The following is a 23336-nucleotide window of genomic DNA, read 5'->3' on the forward strand; positions in this document are numbered from 1 at the left end:
CAAACAAACCAGACCTTTGGATGAGACTGTGGTAAAACGCTTGATGTATTGACATTGACTGTCCACAGCCGTAAAGCTCCATCACCCCTTTCCTTTCCTTGTCAAAGCAGCTGGAAGAGCGGTGGCTCGGTGTGTGTATGTGCGTTTTGCGTGTAGACGCTGTGGCGTGGAGGGTTGATGTATGACGGCGTGGGAGGCAGAGTCAGTACTTCTTGGTTTTCTGCTCCGGTGGAAGCTTTCCAGTGGAAGCTTTCGAAACGTCCTAATATCTGGCCGGTGCTCCATGAGCGATGGCCAGAGCCAACCTGCTGATCTTAGCACCAGGTGCATTAGTTTGCCATAAAGAAGCAGTGATTGTTAAACGTGGCAAGCGAAAACATATGAGGATGAATGACACCATATAAAAGCCAAGCTCTGTTTCAAAATCCATTAGAAGTGCCTCAGCACCAGACAAAGCAAAATCCAGGGCCCTTCGTCCTATCCCAGCATCCAATGGAGGCATGGATCTCAGATAAGTCTTGCAGTTGCTTCTTTAACTGTCCATGTAATCCACATTTTTAATCAATGCATTAGTACATGACAGCTTTGAGGGAAGAAAAAGCATACTTCATTCTGAGAGCAGATATTGGCATCCAAAGATAGGTGCGAGATGAATGTGGCTCATTTGGTACTGAGATGGAACAAGTGCTTTTTCTTCCGTGTGTGTGTGCGCACGCACCCTTTCATCTGTTTTAAAAAAACAACTTGTGTGTGCTTCCATGAAAGCTCCACCCTCCCTGTTGCACTGCCTCCTAATTACTAAGATCTTCGCTCAAAGTGAAGAAATAAAGAACGAGAGCTTTAATTATGCCTCCAGACAAAGGATCCCTGATGCCTCCACATACGCACGCACGCACGTAAACACACACACACTCACACACATCGCTGGCACACTGTAATGGGTGAGGGCAGGTTAAACAGTAACCCTTTCCTCTAGGTGCAGAAAGCTGTTCAGCCTTGAATACAGACCAAGCACGCAACCTGACATAATGCTGGAGAGCTCAGAAAGCAGCGGGAAGGAGGGTAGTCTGCAAAATGGACTCCCTGATTTGAAAAAGAAAAAAAGATGGAACTACATAGGTTTGTTATCTCTAACAGATATGACACAACCTTTAATTAGTGGGGATCCCTGAAGCTCTGGGCCTGAGATATAATCAGCGGACCTTTAGCGAGAGCACAACCCTCCCCTCTCTGAGTACCCCCGAGGCCGGCTGATCGAGGCGTCCTCATGCCCCCTCCTCTACAGCAGGGTTGGCTGGCACTCTGGAGATGCCAGATAATGAGGAAGCCTGTCAGAGGGGCACTTCAAAGGTGCCCCTCCAAAGGCCTCGCGCTTTTCAACAAGATCCACCAGCACCAACACCACCGCTGTTTTCTCGTGCGTCTCCAGAGGTCTTGGCTGTGTGTCCAGTGGGGTAGGTTGGAGCTTCCCCTCAGACTTTACAATCTCTTCTACGACTCAACTGATAACATCAGTTGCCCATATGGACTAATTATACTCCACACTTTGACTAATATATATCCAAATTTAGTTCCATATTTACATTCATACACAGTTTGGGTTTGTGCATAAATTGCATAATCATCTCAAGGTACGCTTTTCTTCAGTATATCTGCTACTTCCTTCTTCTATTTAACTACATTTCTGAAGGAAGTACTGTACTGTACTTTTTTTTTACTCCACAGCATTTATCCAACAGTTCTGACAGTTACTAACAAATTGAAACCAGGTCAGTGACAACAGGTGAGGACACCGAGGTTATGTTGTCAGAATCTTTTAGAGAACTTGGAGAGTTATGTAACCCTGGTGTACTTTACTTTATTATAATAATAAAAAGCGACCACACATTTCTATACATTTGGGAAATAAATGAATTCCACAGAAAATTGTATATTCCACATTTTTAAACCAGATCCCTATTCCTGGCATTCCAAGGCTTTGGAAACAGGCTTTGAAAAGTCAGATTCACTGAATTTTTAAAAATTAAACCTTCTATAGATTACATTTCTAGTAAAACAAAAGGCCCGATAAAAGGCAAAAAGTTCAAAAATAAATAACAGACACAGAAACATTCAGCTAATGATAATGTGTTCATGATTGAGGCAAACTAAGAAACGTAAATCCCAGAGCCCCCCAAAGTAGATCCCGGCCGATATTATCAGCTGATGTTAGGCATTTCCCAAACTATCGGTATTGGCATTTGTGATGGCCGATTAAAAAAAAAAGAAGAATCAGAATCATTTATAATAGCAAAATAAATTATTCGGATAAATGAATATTTAAAAATAAAATAAAAACGGATGGTCAACCATGTTATGAGTGTTGGTGTTGCATAGTCTGTCCACCAGAGGGCGCTCTACAACGTCCCTGTTGGCATCACTGATTTTTTGTTGTTTTTGTTCTTATCTTCCTTTTTTTCAGTTTCATATCTTAAGTTTGTATTTTTATAATTTTTTTTTACCAGAACATTAATATATTTGGATGTTCTGTTGTGACAATAGAACAAATGATCATATTATTTTAGTGAGAACTCATAAATAACTACAAATAACTGTCAGGGAAATCTGTTTATGTTTTGCAACGCGTTTCTGGATTTATTAAAATATATAATGGCCAACAAATTGGAATGTCAGATTTTTAAATAACCAAATATTTGTATAGGTTTAGGCCTTAATAAGGCTTAAAAGAATATCTTTAAAAATATGGTATTTATAGATAAATTACCCAACAGCATAAACATTTGCATTTGTGTTTTACTTTTGCTCCACCTCGATCAACTCCAACATCACAAAGTTGATTACACTCTCCTCCACAGTACATCTTTTGTTTTTCACTTTTGACACTTTTACTACATCTTGCAAATTTACATACAAAAATGTTTTAAATGCCACACGTTTGCTTTAATGGATTATTTTACACTGTATTGTTGCTACTCTTACCGAAGTTAAAGCTCTGGGTACTTCTTCCTCCCCTGTCAGAGTGATGGGAGTTAAGGGAAATAAACAGTCATCTCTTATGAAGATTAGTGCGAGTGGGCCATATTGATCAGTGGTCATACGATAAACAGTGGTGAACAGGAATGCGCCGCCAATCGTTTGGGGCCCCATTAGTCTCCTCTTATATTGCCTTTGATAATTGCTGACTGAGTTCCCATTGCATGTGATGGCTTTTTACTGCTAGAACTGCTGCTTTCAACCTATTTTTTAAGGAGCACATTAAAATAACACTGGCTCCAAAGACAAGCCACTCTATATCTTCTGTCATTCCGATGCTGTGTCTCAAATCCAAAGACGGATGTTTGGTGGATGCTTTTGGGGGGAGATTAAAACCGGATTTAAAATCTTGTAATGCTTCAAATCAGCTGAAAGTCAGAGTTGGGACTCAATACAACCGTGTACACACCTGCACAAATCCACACAAACACGCAGACTCTCTAAATCCTGGGAGGCTAAATCCTGCTCTATAACAGGCCGGCAGTGTAGGCTCAGAAGACAGACATGACAGAGTTGACAGTGCCAGTGATGATGATGGTGATTGTGGTAATAATGATTGTGCTGATTACTGCGGGGCTGCCACAGCGATGTAGTGATTGCGCCGCGAGGAAGACAAAGGGCGATGAGGATGCTAATGATTAAGATCACTTTTTTTTTATTTTCTTTTGGTGATCAACTCTGAGCCGTTTGCAGCCATTGTTGATCTTCCTTTAATTGGCAGAACAGTCGCATGGGGAGTTAACAGAGGATATCTTTACCGCGTTTGAGGGCTTTGATTTCACATGACAAAAAGAAAAGGCACCGTTGAGAACATTCCAACAACTCCTTTGAAGGGTGTGATCTGTCAGTGCTCATTTAAATTATTAACTGGGTGAGACAGACAGACAGACAGACAGACCGGAAAAAAGAGAGCAAAAGAGTGAGACAGATAAACACATGAGAGAAGAGACAGGAGATGGATTCCCATCTTTAGCAAGCAATGCCAAACAGTTAAGCATTAACCACGTCACATTTCCGTGACGACTGATTTTTGCATCAAACAATCAGACCAATTATCCAGGAATGAGACTGAATACTGGCATAGAGGTGGCTGCTATTGGAGGTGAGCATTTATTTGAGTTACTGATCTTTTGGTATACAGTTTCTTTCAGTTGTATCAAGTATGAATGTGTAATTACGGGTCAGTTGTCCCCCTGCCGCCTGCTTGGAATTGTTTAATCTGCAGAGGGAGCATCCCCAGAGTGAGTTCATTCTCATCTTGGGTCGTGTTGTGTCTCTCACAGCAGGGCCTTATTACTCTCTCAGTGTGGCCAAATCACCAAACTTACAAGGTGACTTCAGTAATGTACTTGCAAAAAGACCAGAGAATGTTTCAGTCACCCCTACAATATGCGTAAACGTCCCATCTACGACTTTTTCAGTGGAGGCAGGAGCTGTGGTAGCGCTTGATAGGGGCAATTCTTATATCATTATTACTAAATCACTGACGATTACAATACATTTCAATACCATTACCAATACTATCAGCGTCACAATACAGCTGCTCACACGTTGCATTAATTTGAAGAATGCTGGCTGGGATTGGCTGTGAGCAAAACCAAAAAAATAGTATATTAATTTTAGATCTGGGTACAAAAAGGATCGAATGCAGGTATCTTTGACTGGAGGAGTTCCAATACTTAATTTAGTTTGAAAGGATCGAGTCCCGATACCCAGCCCTACTGCAGATGCACATATAAGAGAAGGGTGCTGGGTCACAGAGAAAGATTGGTTAACCCAATTGATCTCAAAAGGCAGGTTTTAAAACAAAGAAACATGTAAACGTCCTGTTCAAATACATAGTATGGAAAAAAAGAAACGTTCCCATTTGCTTACATCCAGCCTGCAGAAGCACATTCAAGCCTTAAGTTGATTTCCAACAACCTGTACAGCTGCTTTAATCTCATCCATGCTTGTTGTCTTTTTTCAGGCAATTTTTCTGTTGCCATTATCCTGGCTCTGGCACAGGAAGATAACATCCCCTTTCTTAAGCCCGCCTAAAGAGCTCTGATTGTCTTAGTTGTTTTTTCCCCAACCAGGGGAAACAGCCATCAACCAGCACAACACTAGAGCTTTTTGAATCGCTGAAAAAAATAGGCTGCCCAAAAGATAGAAATCATCTTGTAAGGACCGAGTTGGATCTTTTGACTGGCGCATTCTCGATCACTCTCCATCCATGTCTTCAATTCCTCCGGGAGCTCCTTGGTGGCATGTGATAGCATCATGCTTGAGGATCTAAAAATAGAGGGCATTGTAGAGATTGTAAAGCCCTTAGAGCCAAATGTGTTACTTTGGGCTTTATAAAAATAAATTGTCTTGACTTGATCTAACTCTATTAAGAAAGATTGTAAGATCTAGATTAAGAACACCTTGTTGTACCCAGGCGATGGTTCATGTTCTACCAATCTCTGCTAAGACATCAAGGTTTTGAAGCAAGGGTTGTGTTGGATGAGACAGAAGACAGATTTCTTGCATTTTTTCTACATCTTTAAGTTAATGGAGTCTCCATACTCCAACTGGCGCCTATGATGTAACGAATCCATCTTGTGCATTCTCTTTGTCCGCTTCTTTAAAAGCGGTATCAAACAGAATGAATCAAATGGATACATTAAAAGGAAACCCTGAGTTGTTTTGCCTGCACTGTTTAGCGTGCGCTACGGTACATGCTCGGCTGGATGCATATTGCCAGCTCAGTAGACGCATGGCCAGATGAAGAAGGATGTCACTATCGGCCCTAATAACACGATCTTTGGTTTTAATGCATTTTCCCCCCGGATTCACAGATATGGCTGCTATACATGCTGTCCTTGAGAGGAGGAAGGGAAGAGGGAGGGGGTGCTGGCCACCAAGGGGGTGTGTGTGTTTATATGTGTGTTTGCAGCGTGGGGGGGGCGCAATTAAAAGGCAGCATGCAGTGTCCCGTGAGGCGCTAATGCCCAGGATCAGCTGTTCTAATGTCATTCACATCCCCTCTGCTATTCAGCCAGCCCCGTTTGATGTATGAATCCATTGGGGACTTCATCAGTATCCCCCCCCCCCCCCCCCCCCCCCCCCCCCCCCTTATTGCTACCACCACCACTTTTATAACCCCACCCTAACCTACCCAACCCCCCGTCGGCTCTACAACCCCTCCTCTTCGGCTTGCACGGAACCTCCCCTTCTGTGTCTGAATGCTTCTGTTGGCTTTTATCGTGCTCAAAGTAAACAGAGTCGCGCCAGGGATAGTGAGAGTGTGTGAGAGAGAGAGGGGAGAGAGAACCACAGAGAGAGAGAGAGAGGGGAGAGAGAACCACAGAGAGAGAGAGAGAGAGAGAGAGAGAGAAAGAGCGAGAGAGAGAGAGAGAGTGCAATAGTGATAAAGGTTGAACATGCACATTGTCTGCGTACCGCTCGCCTCCCTGCTACATCTTCAATAGAGACACAAAAGCCAGCGAAAAGGGGAAATTTAAAAGGCAAGAGGAGGCAGGAGTAAGGAAGTGATCCGAAAAAGCAGAGTGAGTGTGAGCAAGCGAGCCAGGGAGAGAGAGAAAGAGAGAGAGGAAGAAAGAGAGTAGAGTGAAAAGGATCTCCCTGCTAAATGCGCAAAGCGTCCCGTCACCCCACGCTGAGCTCCATGGCCAACTCTGGCTGCCTGCTGCTCTCCGGCTCCGGAATGCTACCACACTCGCTCCAGTGTCCTCCTGCCTTCCTCTACCTGCACGAGGTAAGACTGACTAAACGAAAGCTCGCTTTTGTTGCCCCGGCACTCCCCCCTCCCTCGCTCTCCATCCGTGCCTTTCATTCCTCCGTGCGCTGCTCCGCGGCACGTGATAGCATCGCGCTTGCTTTGTGTTGTTGCCCTGAGTACTTTCACCCCCACCCTAACCCTTGACCCTCACCCTGGCTTTGTGGCAAAAAAGGGATACAGAAGGTGGTGTGTGTGTGTGTGTGTGCGGGGGGGGATATGTCACCTCTTTAATTTTATCCTCTCTACTATCCTGTTCTTCATTTCCTCTTGTCGTCCTCTTCTCTCCCTCCCTCCCCTTTTTGAGTGAAATAAAGCAGTGAATTAGCGGTCACTGTGACGCGAGGCCACGCAGTGTTTGTGTACATCAGTTGCCTCATGACTCAATGTTTGATGCTCTTTCTTCCCATCACATCTCTGCTACAGAGATTAGGGTATTTCACAGTTTTTAAAGTATAAGAAATTGCTTCTACGTCTTGACTTTTTTAATGCATTAGGATGTCAACTTTTATCTCTATCTGTCTGCTAAAATTAACACAGAAACCACTTAATTGATCTACATTGTGTATCTGTGCGGCGCCTACATTTTTGATGTGTCACCTGATCTAATCAACGTTGCAGAAAACTGATTTTTGCTGATTTAAACAAATCTGTTTCAATTTAAACCCCTAAAATCTGGAAGCTGCCAATGTGAAGCCTCCGCCATTTGCTGAAATATAAAGAAATATACTGTTCATTTTAGTTTTAACGTATAGAAAGCTTTATTATATTATTATTGTCTTTCTTCTTTGTGTCATCTTTACTCATAACAGCTTTTATCTTATCATTGTCAAAACATCCCTTTTGATTTAAAGGATGTTTTGCATGGTTAAAATCAAACTGTTACAGATCAAAGAACATAGATTTGCTTAAAATGTAAACTACATTCTGAATTATAAAATAAATAAAAAAGTTATGTTTTTTTTCAAAATGGCTCAATTTATGAAAAAGACCACAGAAAGCACTTCAATCTCTCCCACACCCCTTCAATCCTCTAATGGTGATCACCACCAAGTGACAACACTTTGAATAATTATACATCTCTGCAAATTAACATTGATTTCCCCCCTTCTTCTTTTTTGCCCTCCTCCTTTGGAATTGATTCCATCACTGATCCCCTTGTTTTGTAAAACCTGAAGACTGCAATTTTCTGAAGGGAGGTGAAAAAATCGACAACAAGGTGACTCGTAAGAGCCTGTGTGCCTGTCTATCTGCTGAATTATTTGTTTTAATTCAGCGAGTTGAGGACGGGACTGCTGTTAGTGATGGGATGATTTCTTTCCAGTATTTACTATGTGCTGCATGTTTGACAATAAACAGTGTGTGTTACTGCAGTGACTGAGGATAAATAACATTCTCATTATCACACACACACACACACACACACACACACAGAACCACACACACACGCGCACACACCCATCTGTCCAAAGCGGGCACACCCCGCCGGCCAGCCCGGGATGGGGGGGCACCAAAACACACTGTAGAGGACGAGCCAAGGCCTCCCCCAAAAACAGTAATTCTCACACTTTAATAATCCTCAAACAATCATGACAATTTTCTAATTAATAATTTAAATAGATTATTTTGAACTCCCTTCAACTTCATATTCATAATATTTTTTACCAACAACTATATTTCATAGCTTAAATGTCCATGTCAAGCTGTGAAAAGCTTCCTGGGCTCTTTTTCACAAGTACAAATGTGAGTTTAGGTGTGTGTGTGTGTGTGTGTGTGTGTGTGTTTCTGCCTGGCCTTCGTAGCTTTTTAAAGTCCAAGACAGAGCTGAAATTGAAACTTCCTGTGTGCTATTTTCATGAAACATCCCTTTTTCTTTCAAATCCCTTTAATGTATCAGCAGCTTTTTGTTCTTTTCTTCATTTTTTACCCTTTGCGGTAAATCCTTGCCTTGCAGCGCTGTGAGGGGAAACAACCCTCTGAATCACACTGTGGCCAGCATCTCCCCCCCCCCCACACCCCCTTTCCTCCCACATCACGCATCCTTCCTCCTCCCCACCCCCACTCTCCTGCTTCTTCCTCCCCTCGCCACAGTGCAGGGCTACAGCGCCGGCTCGCGTGAGATGACAGCCAGGGAACAGAAGGGGGAATAGATTGAGGTGATAGCCTCTGCCTCACAGTTTGTTTGCATTTCAAATAAGACACTGTATTAAGTTGGGTTGCGAACAGCTTTGCTTATTATGTGTGAACATGGCGCCGCGTGATATCACAGGAAGACAGGAGTTTATTACATAAAAGATTAGTGGAGCATACCTTGCCTTTATTTGTGTGCAGCAGTGTTTGGGTGTGTGTTCCCAGGCAGTTTGCTTTGATGCTCTTTGTAGTCGGCTGCGGCGCATATAAATCCCGGCTAAATGTTTGTTTTCATTAACACAAGGAGAGACTCCCTGCGGTGTGGTGGGAGAACTGTGGGCTTCTGATTACAAAAAAAGGACAAAAAGTGGCGGTATCACACCACTGTTGAAGGGCCGTCCCTCTTCTCGACACGGGGAGAGTTTCTCTACCACATGGGGTGCCGGCTTCATCCTTCCGCAGGATGATGTCACTTTTCTCCTAGCGTCAATTTGTATTGTAGTGGCTCATTTCATGAGTTATGGCGCTGGATATTGAGGGAGTTATGAATTACAGTGTGGGGATGCTTTTACGGGATGCAATGCTCACCGCCGTAGGCCCATATTTAAGTATAAATGTATTTATGGCACAAGCTGAAGCTGAAGGGGTAGCTCCGGTTTGCTCATGGTAGTTAGTAGCTGTCTTCCAAGCCATAAAAACATGGCATCTCATGGATTTTCTATTTACCAAGCACTGGGTGGGCATATGGCAATGCTCGTAAATGTAACTCTATTATCCAAGACTGGTGCTGTTGGGTGGGAAGCAGGGTGTTACTTATGTCTAAAGAGGAAAACTCAGCAGTTGTTATTGTCTTCATGTCACATCTCTCTCTCTGGCTTTGCCTCAGACTTATCTCAAGATCTTCCGTTTTCTAAAATTGCCTTCCTTTGATTTGTAATTGGATTTTCTATCATGGCATTCCGCTGCGCTGATGTCTATTGTTATTGTTGCATCTATTGATTTCTTTTTTGTGGCTTCTTTGGTCGGCCTGTTTTGAATTTCCCCCTTAACTGTACACGGCTTCGGTATCGTTCTAAATGGTTAGGTCACCGAGGAGATGCGATCCTTTCTGTGTCGGTGGATCCTGAAAGGAGTTGCCCGGGCTCTCTGGTTTCAGCGGCCTCCTCCTCCTCTGCCTACTCATGCTGATCTCTTTTCTACGACTGTACTGGAAGCGTTTCCCTCCCTCCTTCCTTACAAACACACACACACACACATCTGGCTAAAGCTGAGGGATGCGGAGAGGACTGGGAATATTCGTGACACACTTCCCCCCTCGGTTCAGGCCTTGATCCTGCCTCCCAAAGCGCTGCTATTCACGGGGACTTTAGATATCGAAGGATTCAGGTTGGTGGTCTCGGGGGGACGGACTAATGCAAACCGCACAGAGACGGCTGCTTCCTGGGGGATAATTATTGTAGGCCAAGCTGTACTATTGACAGCTGTAAATGGAGATGGTGTCTGTAACTGGGGAGGTTTAATAGGTTTTTGTCCCTACATGGGCTCTCGTCAGGCCCGTGGCAGTGCATTGGAGATGAGTTTGAGAAATGAGCCGCAGCCTCGTTGGGCTCCAAATTGGACCGAGAGAGACCGCCACCCCCGCCATGACATCTTCCTCCTAACCTCTCAGGAAAAGAGTTAACAGACAATAGTTGGTTCTGTTTCATTATATATTAGACACTTAGTGTCCATACGCTTCCACCATCTATTAAGAATACAGCTGGTGATTCTGTATCTTTCTTATTAACAAAAACGGCAAGACCAAAATCAACAGTGAATGTATCTACGTAGAAGTGTTATGCCTGCATCACAGCCTTATCTAGCTTCTTCCTCTGTGCCATAGAGATCCATTGTTGTCAAAGACATCGATAAGCCACACTTCATTACCATGAACACACACACACACACACACACACGCACGCACACACACAGCGATTTATTTTAACTCAATCCCACACACTCTACTTCTTCCATAAATACTCACTAAAGCACCTATTGTGGATTAATCCGCAGCAGAAAATAGTGCCCAACAAATGCACTATTTCCTACTGTTTCAGTAACAGCAAACGTCACCAGCTGTTTTATGGAAAATTAAAACATGTATTTGTGAGTCATTTTTTAAAGATTTACATCTTACATCTTACATCATAGGGAGCCAATGGGCTTGGGGCAGAGTGCCACAGACATGTCGGAGAGTATTGTTGGTTGTTGTTTTTTGGATGATTTACAAGAAGAAAACTATAGAAAACCACCAGCCTTGTACTTATCCACTTTGATTCCTAGCCAGATCTTAAGATATAGGCATCTGTTACTTCCGCTTTCACAAGCTATCCTGATTTCCCTCTGTTGTGCTGTTGTAGGTAAACACCGTATTTGAAATATTTCTACTATATCACCAAGCAATGCCAGCTTTGTTGTTTTTCAGTCAATTTAAGCAAGCACAATTCACTCAGATTCAATCAGGCACAAATCAAAAAACAAAAAAAAACTTAAAACCCAATTTCATGGGCTCTGGAATATACCTCTCAATATGTTCTATGTTTTGGTGTGAAATCATTCAGAGTCTTTCTCTCACTGCCATTCAGCTGTTTTGTCCCTTAAACAGCTGATTCATAGCGGCATAACAAAGGCGGAGGGGCTGATTGAAATGTTTTCTCACTTCTTTCTGCCCCGGAGGAGAATTGTAAATCACAGCTCAGTCGTTTATTTTGAAATTTCATTTGGTGTGTGAGCGAGTGCTGCCTTGTTCTTTAGAGAGACTTCACATTCAGGCTGACTTGTGTGCTTTTTTTTTTCTTCTTAAGGCTACCCACCGTCTTACTCCATTAGACCTTTGTAAATGGAACTAAATTAAATTTGTTCCCTGTATAGAAGAATGGCACAAACACTGCAATAGATTACTAACCAACAAAGGTTTTTCACCGGGGGTCTGGCTGTATTTTGAATGTGATGGTACATATTTGAGCTTACATATGTATATTTATTTGTCTGCCTGTGAGGAATTCTTGTCATCTGTAGGTGGATGCTTGCTGGGCTTTTGCACACACGGTGTCGTGCAGTGCATCGATAAAAGTCTATTTACATTTTGCCAATAATGCTAAATATCCTGCGGCCATTAATGTTGAGCGTTAGCCAGGAGTGCTCCTGTCTATATTTTGGACCTATAGTGTCAGTGAATTAGCATTCACGGTGGTGCTGATGCTAATACACTCCACTTGTGGAAAACAAAGCTGCAGTTGCAGATGTCCTCACCTGACAATAATTACCAACCTTTTTTTTCTTTTTCTTTTTTTTTTTTCTTTTTTTTTAGTAGGTTGCACATTTCTAATGAAGCTTTTAATTAACATCAGGGTCATCAAACATTTACTGCTGCTCATCACACAGAAAGGAAACAATATAACACCACAGGAGATTACCTGCTAATCTGTAGGGCTGTAGGGAATCATCAGGACATTTTTGGTTAGTCTGGGTGTTGATGCCTGCCTCTTTTTTTATTCAACAAAAGAAGCCAATGTTCTCAAACTATATATTTCTAAACGCAAGAAGACATACAAGAACTTAAAAGTAAATAATCCAAAAATGTCGATTCAACTCCAACTTGCCGATGAAAGACTAAATAATCATGATTCCAAAACCTTGACACGTTGTTGGTCAGTGCCACAACGTTAGTAGGGTATGATATCCAAAGCTGCAAAGGTTCAGATAAAGGCTGCTGGTTGCTAAGGGCTGTTGACACTCGCTGCTGTCAAATCTGCATTGCAGTGGCCTCACTTCCCACACAGGCCGTTTTAATACAGCAGGAACGTCCACTTGGTTTGAAATCTCTGCTACTCGGTTCGCTTGAGCGCTCCTTTAGCCCGAACAGAGACGGTGAGCAAGTAGAGGGACTGTAGAGAGGGGACAAGACAAGACACACGACACAACACCTCCCTGTCTTCACAGAGCTGGAGCTCTCACTACATCACACACACTTCTACACACACAGACACACATACAGTTACAGGAGGATAAAGAAAGGGGGATAACCTCCCAGTAGAAACCGTTTGTAGCCTTTTTTTCCCCTTCTTAATCTGTCCTGAGGTTTTTCCATTTCTGCAAATGGCACGCTAAAATGCTTAAGCAGCCAGACCAGCTTGAGTCCAATTATTTCCTTACTGCAGTATCTTAGCCAGCTGTGATTAGTATGTTTATAATGTAGTGGCACTCTCATACTGTCCTTCAAGTATTCTACTCTTGGCGGGATCCTCTCAAATGAGACGTATTACCCTGTGTGCTGAGTTAACAGAGTGGCCGTACAAGTGAAAGCAAAAAGAAAAGAAAAAAAGAAAAGAAAAAAATAGGAGCTATCACAAGCCATTAAAAGCACTGCACCTTTTTATCACCAGCGGCTTAATGGCAGTGGTGAACAGCAAAGCATTATTACTGCTTCTCCTTGTGCTCCTGCAATCCTGCCTCCACTGCCAGAAGTCACGCTGCTGCTGACAAATAGATCTCCAGGCAAACGCTGAAATTTTGTTTTTCAAAAGGTCATTATCTGTCTTCATCGGAGCAGCAGGCCTGTTGCATGGAAACCAAGTTTGAGGGAATTATTTATCCTACCAAACAGCCCTGAGAAGTTCCTCTTGCCTCGATCTCATTTCTTTTTTTTTTTTAAGGATGCAACCGTACAGCGTGTTTGACTACCATGAGGCACCCTGGGTCACCCGCTGAAGAAGATCAATATTTGAACTATGCTGTTGTGGGTCAGCATGTACAGGCGTATAAAATTAAATGGGGCTTGAAATTGATTTCAAGTTCTCCTTGAAAAAAAGTCTACAGGTATTCTGAAATGAAACCAAGAGAAGTGCCGCAGAGAGGGGATGACCTCCGCCCAGGCAGATTCATAATTGTTTTTGTTTCTCCAAATTAAATGAGCCTTTTTATTATTATTATTATTTCTATATTGCAGAGCTGGGGGTCCGAAATTGCCAGTTATGCCACGTTCGTTTTTAGAGACCTGAAGCAATATAAAGTAATGGCCACGATTCCCAGCACATCTCCGCTGGCTACTCCCTTTAACACTATGAAACAAATGATTAGGGGATGGACTTGAAAATAGAAAAAAGGGGCCTTCGTTTTGAGTTAATCTCAACTCTGTGTTGCATGGACAACAAGAGAATGGGGAAAGAAACAGCAAAAGCTTAGACTTTGTTTCCTCGCAGGCAACCAAACAGGTATCATACTGATTACTCTGCCTCTCTCTGGGTAATCTGTAAGGAAGGAGAGAAGCTCATGTAATTTGGGCCGCCTCCTCCTCCCCCGCCTTACTTTTCCTCTCCTCAGATGGAGGGTCTAAATAGCGTTGCTTTTTTTCTCGCAGCACTTTGTTAGTGCAGCACGCCTCTGTGTTTTTCCAAAATCATCTATCAAGGTGAGATCTGTGGGAAAGAGCAGCGCCTCGGGCTTCCTCTCCGTGTGCTTATGAGGTTTTATTAGGTCCCACAGGACCACTGCTTTGGTGTGTGTTAAAAACAAATGGAACTTACAAATTACAGATTACAGCCTCCGCAGGCTCGCAAGTTGGCCTCTGAGTGTGTGTTGCTGTGAGAGTGTTTGTGCAGATGCAAGTGTGGCCAGTTGGTGAAGGAATGGCTCTGTGTGCGATTGAGAGAGGTGGAGTGTCAGATGGATATGATTATGTTATGATATTCAGTATTAAAGATCCTTTAACCCAAATTGCAACAATTAACAAATAAATAAATTCACTTGACCTGTAAAAAAAGTGTTATTTTAATTAATTACAAGTGAATATGTTAATGAAATAAATGTTCCCTAACACTAATTTGTTTTTTGTTTTTTTTACCAACATCGTGAGGAAACAAATTCAGTTCTTTTGAGGCACCGACTGAATTGCCTCCTTAGTAGCAAGTATCCAGAAAATGCATCGTCATTCAATACCACATTTCAATACCCAAGGAGAAAATCTCATCAGCATCAGGGAGCCAATAATCATGCAACATGCTTCTACCAAGATCCAATAATGCTTGTGATTGGCTGTCTAACGTTGCACGTCCTAAGAGGCATACAGGAAAACCTTTACGCACAGATCCAGGGCTCATGCTGAATTATTTGGGCCATAATATTGTAATTTATTTTTGTCAAAATGGATTTTCTAAAATTTATATTCAAAAATGTATCATGCAGGAACCGATATCGAAGTCACGATAATGGCATTGGTACCGATATCTACATCTTTTGAACGATACACAGCCCTGTTTAACATACCTACACATTGACAAAATGTGTATACATCTGCATAACGTTCACTTGCAACACATTTAACGTGTGTATCCACTGCTGGCACCTTAAGCGTAGTTAGCGCAGGATGTGAGCATCACCGTCCACCCCAACCATCTCCTAATAATCCTGTTAACACTGGAGGGGAACATTAGCCCTGCAGCGATTATGTGTCCCCTCAAAACATAATTGGCAAACCATTCAGTAATGTACAGTGTGAATGTATATTTTAGGAGACAGGTTCCTCATTGACTGTAAATATTAATGGACAAAGCATCCAGTTTGGCTGCAATGCGGTGCCTTATTTCCAGCAGGGGCGACACGTGCGGTTGTAAATGGAGGTCGGTTTCGGTAGAAGTCTATGAGAAAATGACACCCATTTTCATGAGTTCATGGTCTCAATTTCTAGTTTTAGGTCTTCTGCAACACACAATGTTCATTTTTTTAATTATGGATTAATTTTAAACTTTAAAATCGGCAATAAAGCAGGGGGTGTTGTAGGGCGTGGCTATGATGAGAATGCTAGTGAAAGTGTGTAACGTAGAGTGTAAGCCACTCCTCCCTCGCTCACTCACTCCTCCCTCTTATCTAAAATTGTCACATCCGCAACCAGGATGGCTGCGCCTGTGATGGCAAACTCAACGCCTCACATCTCAGATCTCCACAAACCCACGGGTGACGTCACACACGGTCGCCACCTGGCTCCTATCCATGCAGGTATTTACGAGTCAGTGAAGGTGAACAGATCTTAGTTGTGGCGCCTCAAAGTGAACAGTTGTTAGTGTAATTACTTTCCACTGAATGCATAGTCCCCGTGAGAACTCGTGACTAACGACACACATTGTTCCCGAGAAAGACATATTGCTACAGTAGCTTTTTTTCAATATGTTGAGCACCACATATTCAATTCCATTCCCCGTCATTGTGGTGGAGGCAGAAATCTCAAAAACTCTGCAACTCAAACCAGAACTAACTGCATGGTTAAATACAACTCAAGACATGTGGGTGAGGCAACCCTTTAAACGGTAACAAACTGTCAAGGCTCAACAGGGATGAGAATTTCCCAAACATCCCCCTCCTTCTAATTTAATGACTCAGAATTGTAACTCCAACATTGTTATCATTCAGCAATAGGGGAGTAATGAATAGCAATTAACGCTTTCAAAGGAGGGAGTAAAGCTTGCGAGACGTTGCTTTTCACCCAGAAATGTTGAAACAGAGCAGTAGTGGGAGATACTGTCATGCAGAGAAAGGGCCTAATTTATCCGTCCAGCTGTTTTGGGTAAATAACTTTTTTTTTCTTTTCTTCTTCCTGTCACACAGACTGCTATCAGCGCAAACACAAGTAATCATTCTAATATCCAACACTTTCTGGCTTCCTCAATGAACTGTAATGTAAATTACTGTGCACATTTTGTCCAATGATTGCTCTTTCTGGTGCCGGGAGAGGTGCTAATTAACTGGATATAAATGAAATTCTAGGGCAGCGTGGTACCAACGGCAGGGAGACAAATGCGATTTGGTGCTGTCGCGAGTGAGTGGAAAATGTCTGTGTAAATAGGAGGTTGTTGCGGCGGAGTGTTTTTTTTCTGTATGCTTACATTTCATGGGTGAGAATCCAATCTCACAGGGCAGCATGTGCGGACTGCCCTCTCTGATACATTCCACCGTCCTCCACCTACTCTATGATAGCGCTCTAAAAGCTCCCCCAAATCTCTTCACACACACTCACATTCACTCCCACCGACACAGGGAAATACAAACACACATTTCAAAAGGTAAAAGCCATTGTGGCGCTGAGGAGCCGCGCCAGCTGAGGTGAAAATGTAAGCAGCGTATTGCCTGGCAATTTGACTCATCTTCCATTTAACCAATTTCCTCCCCCCGATACTCGATTTCATGCAACATAAACAGAGCAAATTCTAATTGTCACAATTGTCCTCTACTCTACTTTTGCATATTCTCTGGCCGCTTTTACTCAGATGTAGTGGGTACTTGAGTCAAGAAAAAGACCAGAGCCGCCTCATCCAGACTCACTTAGTTCACTTACTGTCCCTATTTGCCTCTTCTCGCTTTTTCATCTGTGGCTGCAGTGGCCGGCTTTTATCTATGGGTTTGGGCAGTTTTGGAGAGAATTACGGTGACAGAGCCATGGAAATGATAGGTCGGCAGTGAGACATCTCTGCCTCATAAATTCTACAGGGCTCAAGAGAATTTACGAGGGAGGTTTGTGTGCATAAGACAGACATTGCTCCATGGTATCCATCCCCTCCACAGCCTCCATTCACTTCAGACCCCGCAAATGCGGTCGATTTATCGAAAGTGAATTTATTTTCACATTTCATTTCTTTCATTACCAAAGCATCACTTTGAATGATTACAATACTTTTTTTTCACTCTTTTTTTTTTTTTTGCTCAGAATATGCCTGGATATTATTTGTTCTGTCAGGGTTATTACAGATAAAAGAGCAAACTAATAGATCTTGCACGGCGTGTCTACTACTTTACGAGAGGCCTTCACAATGAGGTATTCCACCGTCAGCAAAGGTCATCAGCTCCCCTGACTGTGCCGTATGAGCATGAGGCCATGCCAAAAGGCAAGACTGCGCTGACATTGGTAATCATTCTTCATGCATATTTCTGTTTGAGGGAGAATAGCGCTCTGTACACTAAACTACTGTAGGAAACTTTTATCCCGCCAAGAAATAAAAATAGCCTGTTTGGATCAGTTGCTGACGTCAGATTTTTTTCCCCTAGCATCACTACAGTTAAGAGTTTTTTTTCTGAAAGTTTCAAGAGCGTTGATATTGCTCCTCAGAGGAGAATTGGATTATCTAGACCTATTTTTCTACTACTTATTTAGTTTGCATTGTTCGTGTTCTCTCTCTGTATACACTGTCTCTCTGTGCTTTTTATTTATTTTATTTCTTTGTTTTCTTGACTTGAAGGTCTGAATTTACTTCTCTACGTTTCAGGCTGATTCAATGAGAAGAGGCAGCCCTGGGGCAATAGAAGTTTACAACTCAGTTAGCACTTGGCTCTGTGTCTCTATCCAGTTAGGTTTCAGGCCTGTATTTTGGTTGCTGCATCGCCTCTAGTCTTTACTCCCTGCAAGGCCTTTTTCAGTATCATGTCACACTTCCACCTTGACGATTTACAAAATGGATGTCTTTGTAGGGACAAACACCCCTTAAGGGACCGAGCAGGGTGTCCGGTGGGTGCAGTGCAGTACATTTTCTACCTCAGTGGCATTAAAGAATCACTCACTTGATCTTCATGTAAGACAGTTGTTCGTGTGGGTGGGGGGTACATCAGCAATGTGTTTGTGTTTGAAGAATACTCTATAGGTTTTTCCAATCAGTGGCAGTATTCCCTACACAACTCTAATGTCAGCGCACCTGCTTATTGCCGTGGCATACCTGTGTCATTTTAACTAGACAAGATGCACAATGGAAGCAGACAAGGCTCTTTCACAGGGGAGTTAATCTAATCTACTCCCGCTCAACTTGGACATTGGCTGTCACTGACATGCAGGCGTCGTCTCCAATAAAACAGGTGAAGGCAGAGCACGTCAACTGCGGCTCTGCAGGTAACTGGGGCTGGCACTCTGCTGGGCTTTCATGTTAACCCTCTCGGGGCCCCGTCCAATCATTATACACAAGCGCTCATGCTCAATTTATGCTCCTCTTCCGATTAGTTATCTTTGCTGTTGTCTCATGTTGGAGTTCTGGCCCTGATGCCACTGACAGGATAGTTTTAAAAAAATGTGTATGAACTTGTTGTTGCCTTGTAGTTTTGTCAGGGGTTTTGGGGGTTGAGAAAAACAAAAAATCTACCAAAAGGCAGATGTTAACATACCTTCTCTTTCTTCTCTCCATGCTCATCTCTGTGTGCATGCGTGTGTGTGCATGTGTCAGTGTGCACACTTATCATGTGCACACAGGTGACGTGTCAGTAATTCAAGTGCTCAGCAGCAGGTTATTTCCTCTGAACTGGGGCCCTTATTTAATGGTAATTGTAGCAATTAGCATGTGAATGAGGTAAGAATTGGATAATAGAACTAAGATAAATATTGACATTAATTCACATTTGAGAAGTTGTGTGTGTGTGTGTGGGGGTACAAGTTGCTGTTAATGTATCCTGAACTCTCATTTGCATGCATTAACGCAGGGGCAATTACAACCTCAAAAAACATCAACACCACTGACGTCGAAAATAAATCAATTGCTCTTTGAAGGCCACTATATCACATGAGGAGAAAATGGACCTGGGCCTGTAGAGGTGATTTCAACTTTCCCCCCCTTGCCTTTATTTACTTTGGTGTCTAAACCAGTAACCAGCTGCTGAGAAGGTTAAATGACATCCATCAACTGTCAGACAGCTGACCTGGGGATGAGGCTTTTCATTTTGACTTTGTAATAACTGCAGCTTCGCTCAAAAAATGAGACGGATGACCTTGCGTGTTCCCCAAAGCTCTCTCGTTGCAGGTATATAACAGGTGATTGGACTGTCATTTTCTCCGCAGAGACGTGGTGGTAGTTCTCTTGTTGGAGGGGTAAGTAAGGAAGGCGATGGGGTGCATAGAGAGAGAGAGAGATGGTGGCCTGTGTCTGAGCGGTGGCTCAAAAAGCAGAAGTGACCCTGGACAGCTGATGCTAGGAGCTAGCCATGGTCTTGGTGGGCTCCTGTGACTGAGCAGTTGTTGGTGTGGAAGAAAAGAAAAGAAAAAGAAAACGCTCTCCTGGAAGGCGCCTGCCATCTGGACATGGGCCCATGTCTGTAAATCAGCACTGTGCAGCCGACGGGCCATCTCTACCCCCCTCGCAAATGCTCGTACCAAACAGTACAATCCTACGCCCATTCGAAAAAAGATATATGCCAACATTCACATCAACCACCCTGGTCCTCTCGCACCCCTCCTTCTTCCCCCCCTGTCTGCTGTTTTTGAAAGAAAAATGTGAGAGAGAAGAAAAAAGCGAGGGAAAGAGTGGAATGCCAGGGGCGGGCGGTGGAGAAAACCTCATTTCTTCCGGCGTGCTGCAGCGAGTGGGTTATTGAGGTGGCTGTAATTTGATAAGGAGAGGAAACTCAATGGACTGTGAGCAAGTCAGCAGTTTGAGGCCCAGTCACATTTCTGATGTGATGTGGAGGTGGCAGTGGTGATAGTGGAAGGAGGGATGGGGGGGGAAGTTAGAGAGGAAGTGAGGGAGATGGCCAGGGCAAAAGAAAAGAAAAGGGGGATTGAGATCGAGAGGAGAGCGGCCTTTCCTCTCCGCCATGGGAACAGAGAGGAAAGGAGGAGCACTTATCCCACTCAGGTCCAATTGTCTCTCGGACAGAGCCAGAGGCACATTCCCAGGCAGATGGTCCGTATACAGCGGCCTGATCACTTCTAATCTGGAGATCTCCCAGCAGAGCCCCCCCCCCCCTTCTAATTCAAACACACACACACATACCTTCCTCTCCGTGCTCTGAATTTCACTCTCCTCGCAAAGTCACTTTTTGTTGTTGTGGCTGTTTCTCGCTCGCTAGATAAGAGACACAAGTGTGATCAGCGGAACCTTTAAAGTTCCCATAAATAATCGGGCAGCGTGGCCCACTCCGGAGCCCTCAGCTTCCAGTTCAGATCAAAGATTAGCCTCACGTCGGCCCCAGCCCTGGAATAAAGCACTTTATTGGATTCCAAAAGCTGGGCAAGCAGGCCCCTTTCTCTCTCACCACAGGTCCCTCGTCAGACACAAGGCCCGAAGACTTTCACACGCAGCCTATCGAGCTGTTTGTACTCCCAGGATCCACAAGAAAGAGAAAACAAGAAAGCCTGAACAATGCTGACTTTTTAATCAACACCACGTTCAGAGGCAATCAGCAGGCAAGGCCTGATGTCTGAGAAACCTCTTTGTGGAAGCGAAAAATAGGACAGGGGGATTTTTGAAGTTACTGTTAAACAGGCTGTAAAATGCTCCCCCAGACCTGCAGGGCATTTGGATCTGGCAAGTCCATGCAGGCAGTCAGGGCTGTTCACACATGAGCAGGCTCTCTCATCTGGCTGAGGGCGAAGTCAATCTGGGGCCCGGTGTTTGAGAATGGCAGCCCACCATTCAAAAGGTCGGCGCTGGGCTTCTCTGGCTTATGGTCACACATCTATCTGGGTACGTTGTCGGACTACACTCCAGGTTAGGAAAACTGGCCTGTGCTGATTTTCCAATGCCTGACTAAAATGATTGCCGCCAGCATTTAGATGTCTGAACAACTAAAGGGTAGGCTGGTCTGTTGTTAGCTGGTTAAAGACAGGGCTCACTGAGCCTTTTGTGAGGGATGAAAAACGATGTCCCTCTGCATGCTAGACTGCTCTGAGGAAGAAATGGCTGATGAGGGTGGGGGGTGGGGGTTGCAGCTCCCTCCAAAACCCTCAGGAATTATCTTCCTTTATGTACCTCCCACTCACCACCTTTTCAATAAGTCTCCTGTACCACTCAACACCAAGCGTTACTGTCAAGACTTTACAGGGCTACAGAAACATCAACAACACTGTGTAAAACATTAACAGGCCTGTTTAATATCCCCATCCTCCATCGCTGCAGCTCTCCTAACATTGCACATTTTTTGACAATAGGTAATACTCAAATCTCTCTTCCAGAGCCTAAATCCCCATAAAAACACATCTCATCATGGCAGCTGTATTCTCTGGGGATTTGATGTTTATGTCATGAAAAGACATACTGTGCAAGCACATTGAAGCGCCCACGCGCAGATTAGGCCGGTCATACTAGCTCTCTCTCAATTTTTTTTTTACATTTTTGTCTTTCCTATTTTATTTATATAAATTTTTTCCCTTTAGAATTATACTTGGTAAACAGCTGAGGATTGTACCGAGGGGAGCGGTTTTACTAGCGGGGGGGGGGACTAATGATAACAATTAAAAAAAACATCACCGCAAGATGGAAATTGTTTCAGCCTGAGAAAGGCTTTTAAAGGGGGCACACTATAGTGGGAGGCTGACCGAGCCAAAGACAAGATGAAAAATAGTTCTGTCAGCAGACACTTTCTCCCTACATCACCCCATTTCACTCCTAATTGACAAATGATGTCCATTCATTTCATCAAGGTCAGCGTACAATTAAAACATTCATGATTTATCAACCAATGAACAGAAACCAAAATCAGCACGGATTGCAGGCAACAAACCTTGATGTTTGATGACTTGAACACACACACACACACACACACACACACACACACACACACACACACACAGTGTGGAGGAGTGTGACCTGAGCGGCTCACTGGGGGTATCAAATAACTCTCATTCCAGAGTGACACTCTCCCAAGTGTGTGGACTCTGGAGGTGATGAGTTATCAGACACAGAGAATACATCTCTATGTCACATCTCTGACAGCCAGTCTATATTTCAATATATGCTAATGTTTGTGTTTGCAGCCAGATGAGAAGAGATATTAGTTTCTTGAAATATTGCAAATCAATATTTGGTAACACATATTATTATTTATTTTTTCACTTCATACTCTTGACATTTGTTCTCTTTAGCGAATATATAGTTGTTGTTGTTTTTTTTGTTTTTTTTTCAAATTCCATTAGCGTTGCAGAAATGATTTTGAATTTTTATTTTGCTTTACTTTCCCATGTTGGTAACGCATTCTCTTCTACACGTTTTATTTCTTCTTCTTCACACAAGCTAGAAATCTACCACATTTTTATTCTCAGAAATTAAAAGAAGCATATGTGCTCCATGATATAAGATAAAGCAGTCCCGTATCCAGTATAACCCTAAATTAAACATACAGACAGCTATTAAAATGAAGACCCATGCCAGGCCAGTAAGTCATGCTACAGCCTCTTGTAATGGTGCTTGCGCTTTTGGGTGAATTTCCAGCTCCTGAATCTGTATTACCTTTGCATATGAATTAAAAAGGTCATTACAAAGTCTCCCTTTTGATGTCTGAGTGATAAATAATATATATAAGCTTTTGCAAGATATGCTCTTTCAACTCCTATCAGCGGATCTTCTCTTAATATATAAGCTACATTACTGTGCATGCCCACCCTTTGGTGCACATCCCCCCCATGCATACTCTA

The 23336-nt window shown here is 43.2% G+C and overlaps 1 protein-coding gene across 14 annotated transcripts in view; it reads left to right on the forward strand.

Annotated features, from left to right (window-relative positions):
• Positions 1-23336, forward strand: part of LOC117958594 (RNA binding protein fox-1 homolog 3-like) — a 407104-nt gene that overhangs the window by 312586 nt on the left and 71182 nt on the right. The window contains exon 1 of one of the 14 annotated variants that reach the window (XM_034895082.1): positions 6345-6775. The exons of 12 other annotated variants lie outside the window; for them this stretch is intronic. In XM_034895082.1, coding sequence (XP_034750973.1) covers positions 6650-6775 — 126 coding nt within the window. In that variant the 5' untranslated portion in view covers positions 6345-6649. Of the gene's footprint in view, positions 1-6344; positions 6776-23336 lie in introns of those variants that run through there. One more of the 14 variants, XM_034895085.1, reaches the window with a different exon arrangement.

This window comes from Etheostoma cragini, chromosome 15 (genome assembly GCF_013103735.1).
Source record: "Etheostoma cragini isolate CJK2018 chromosome 15, CSU_Ecrag_1.0, whole genome shotgun sequence".
NCBI lineage: Eukaryota > Metazoa > Chordata > Actinopteri > Perciformes > Percidae > Etheostoma > Etheostoma cragini.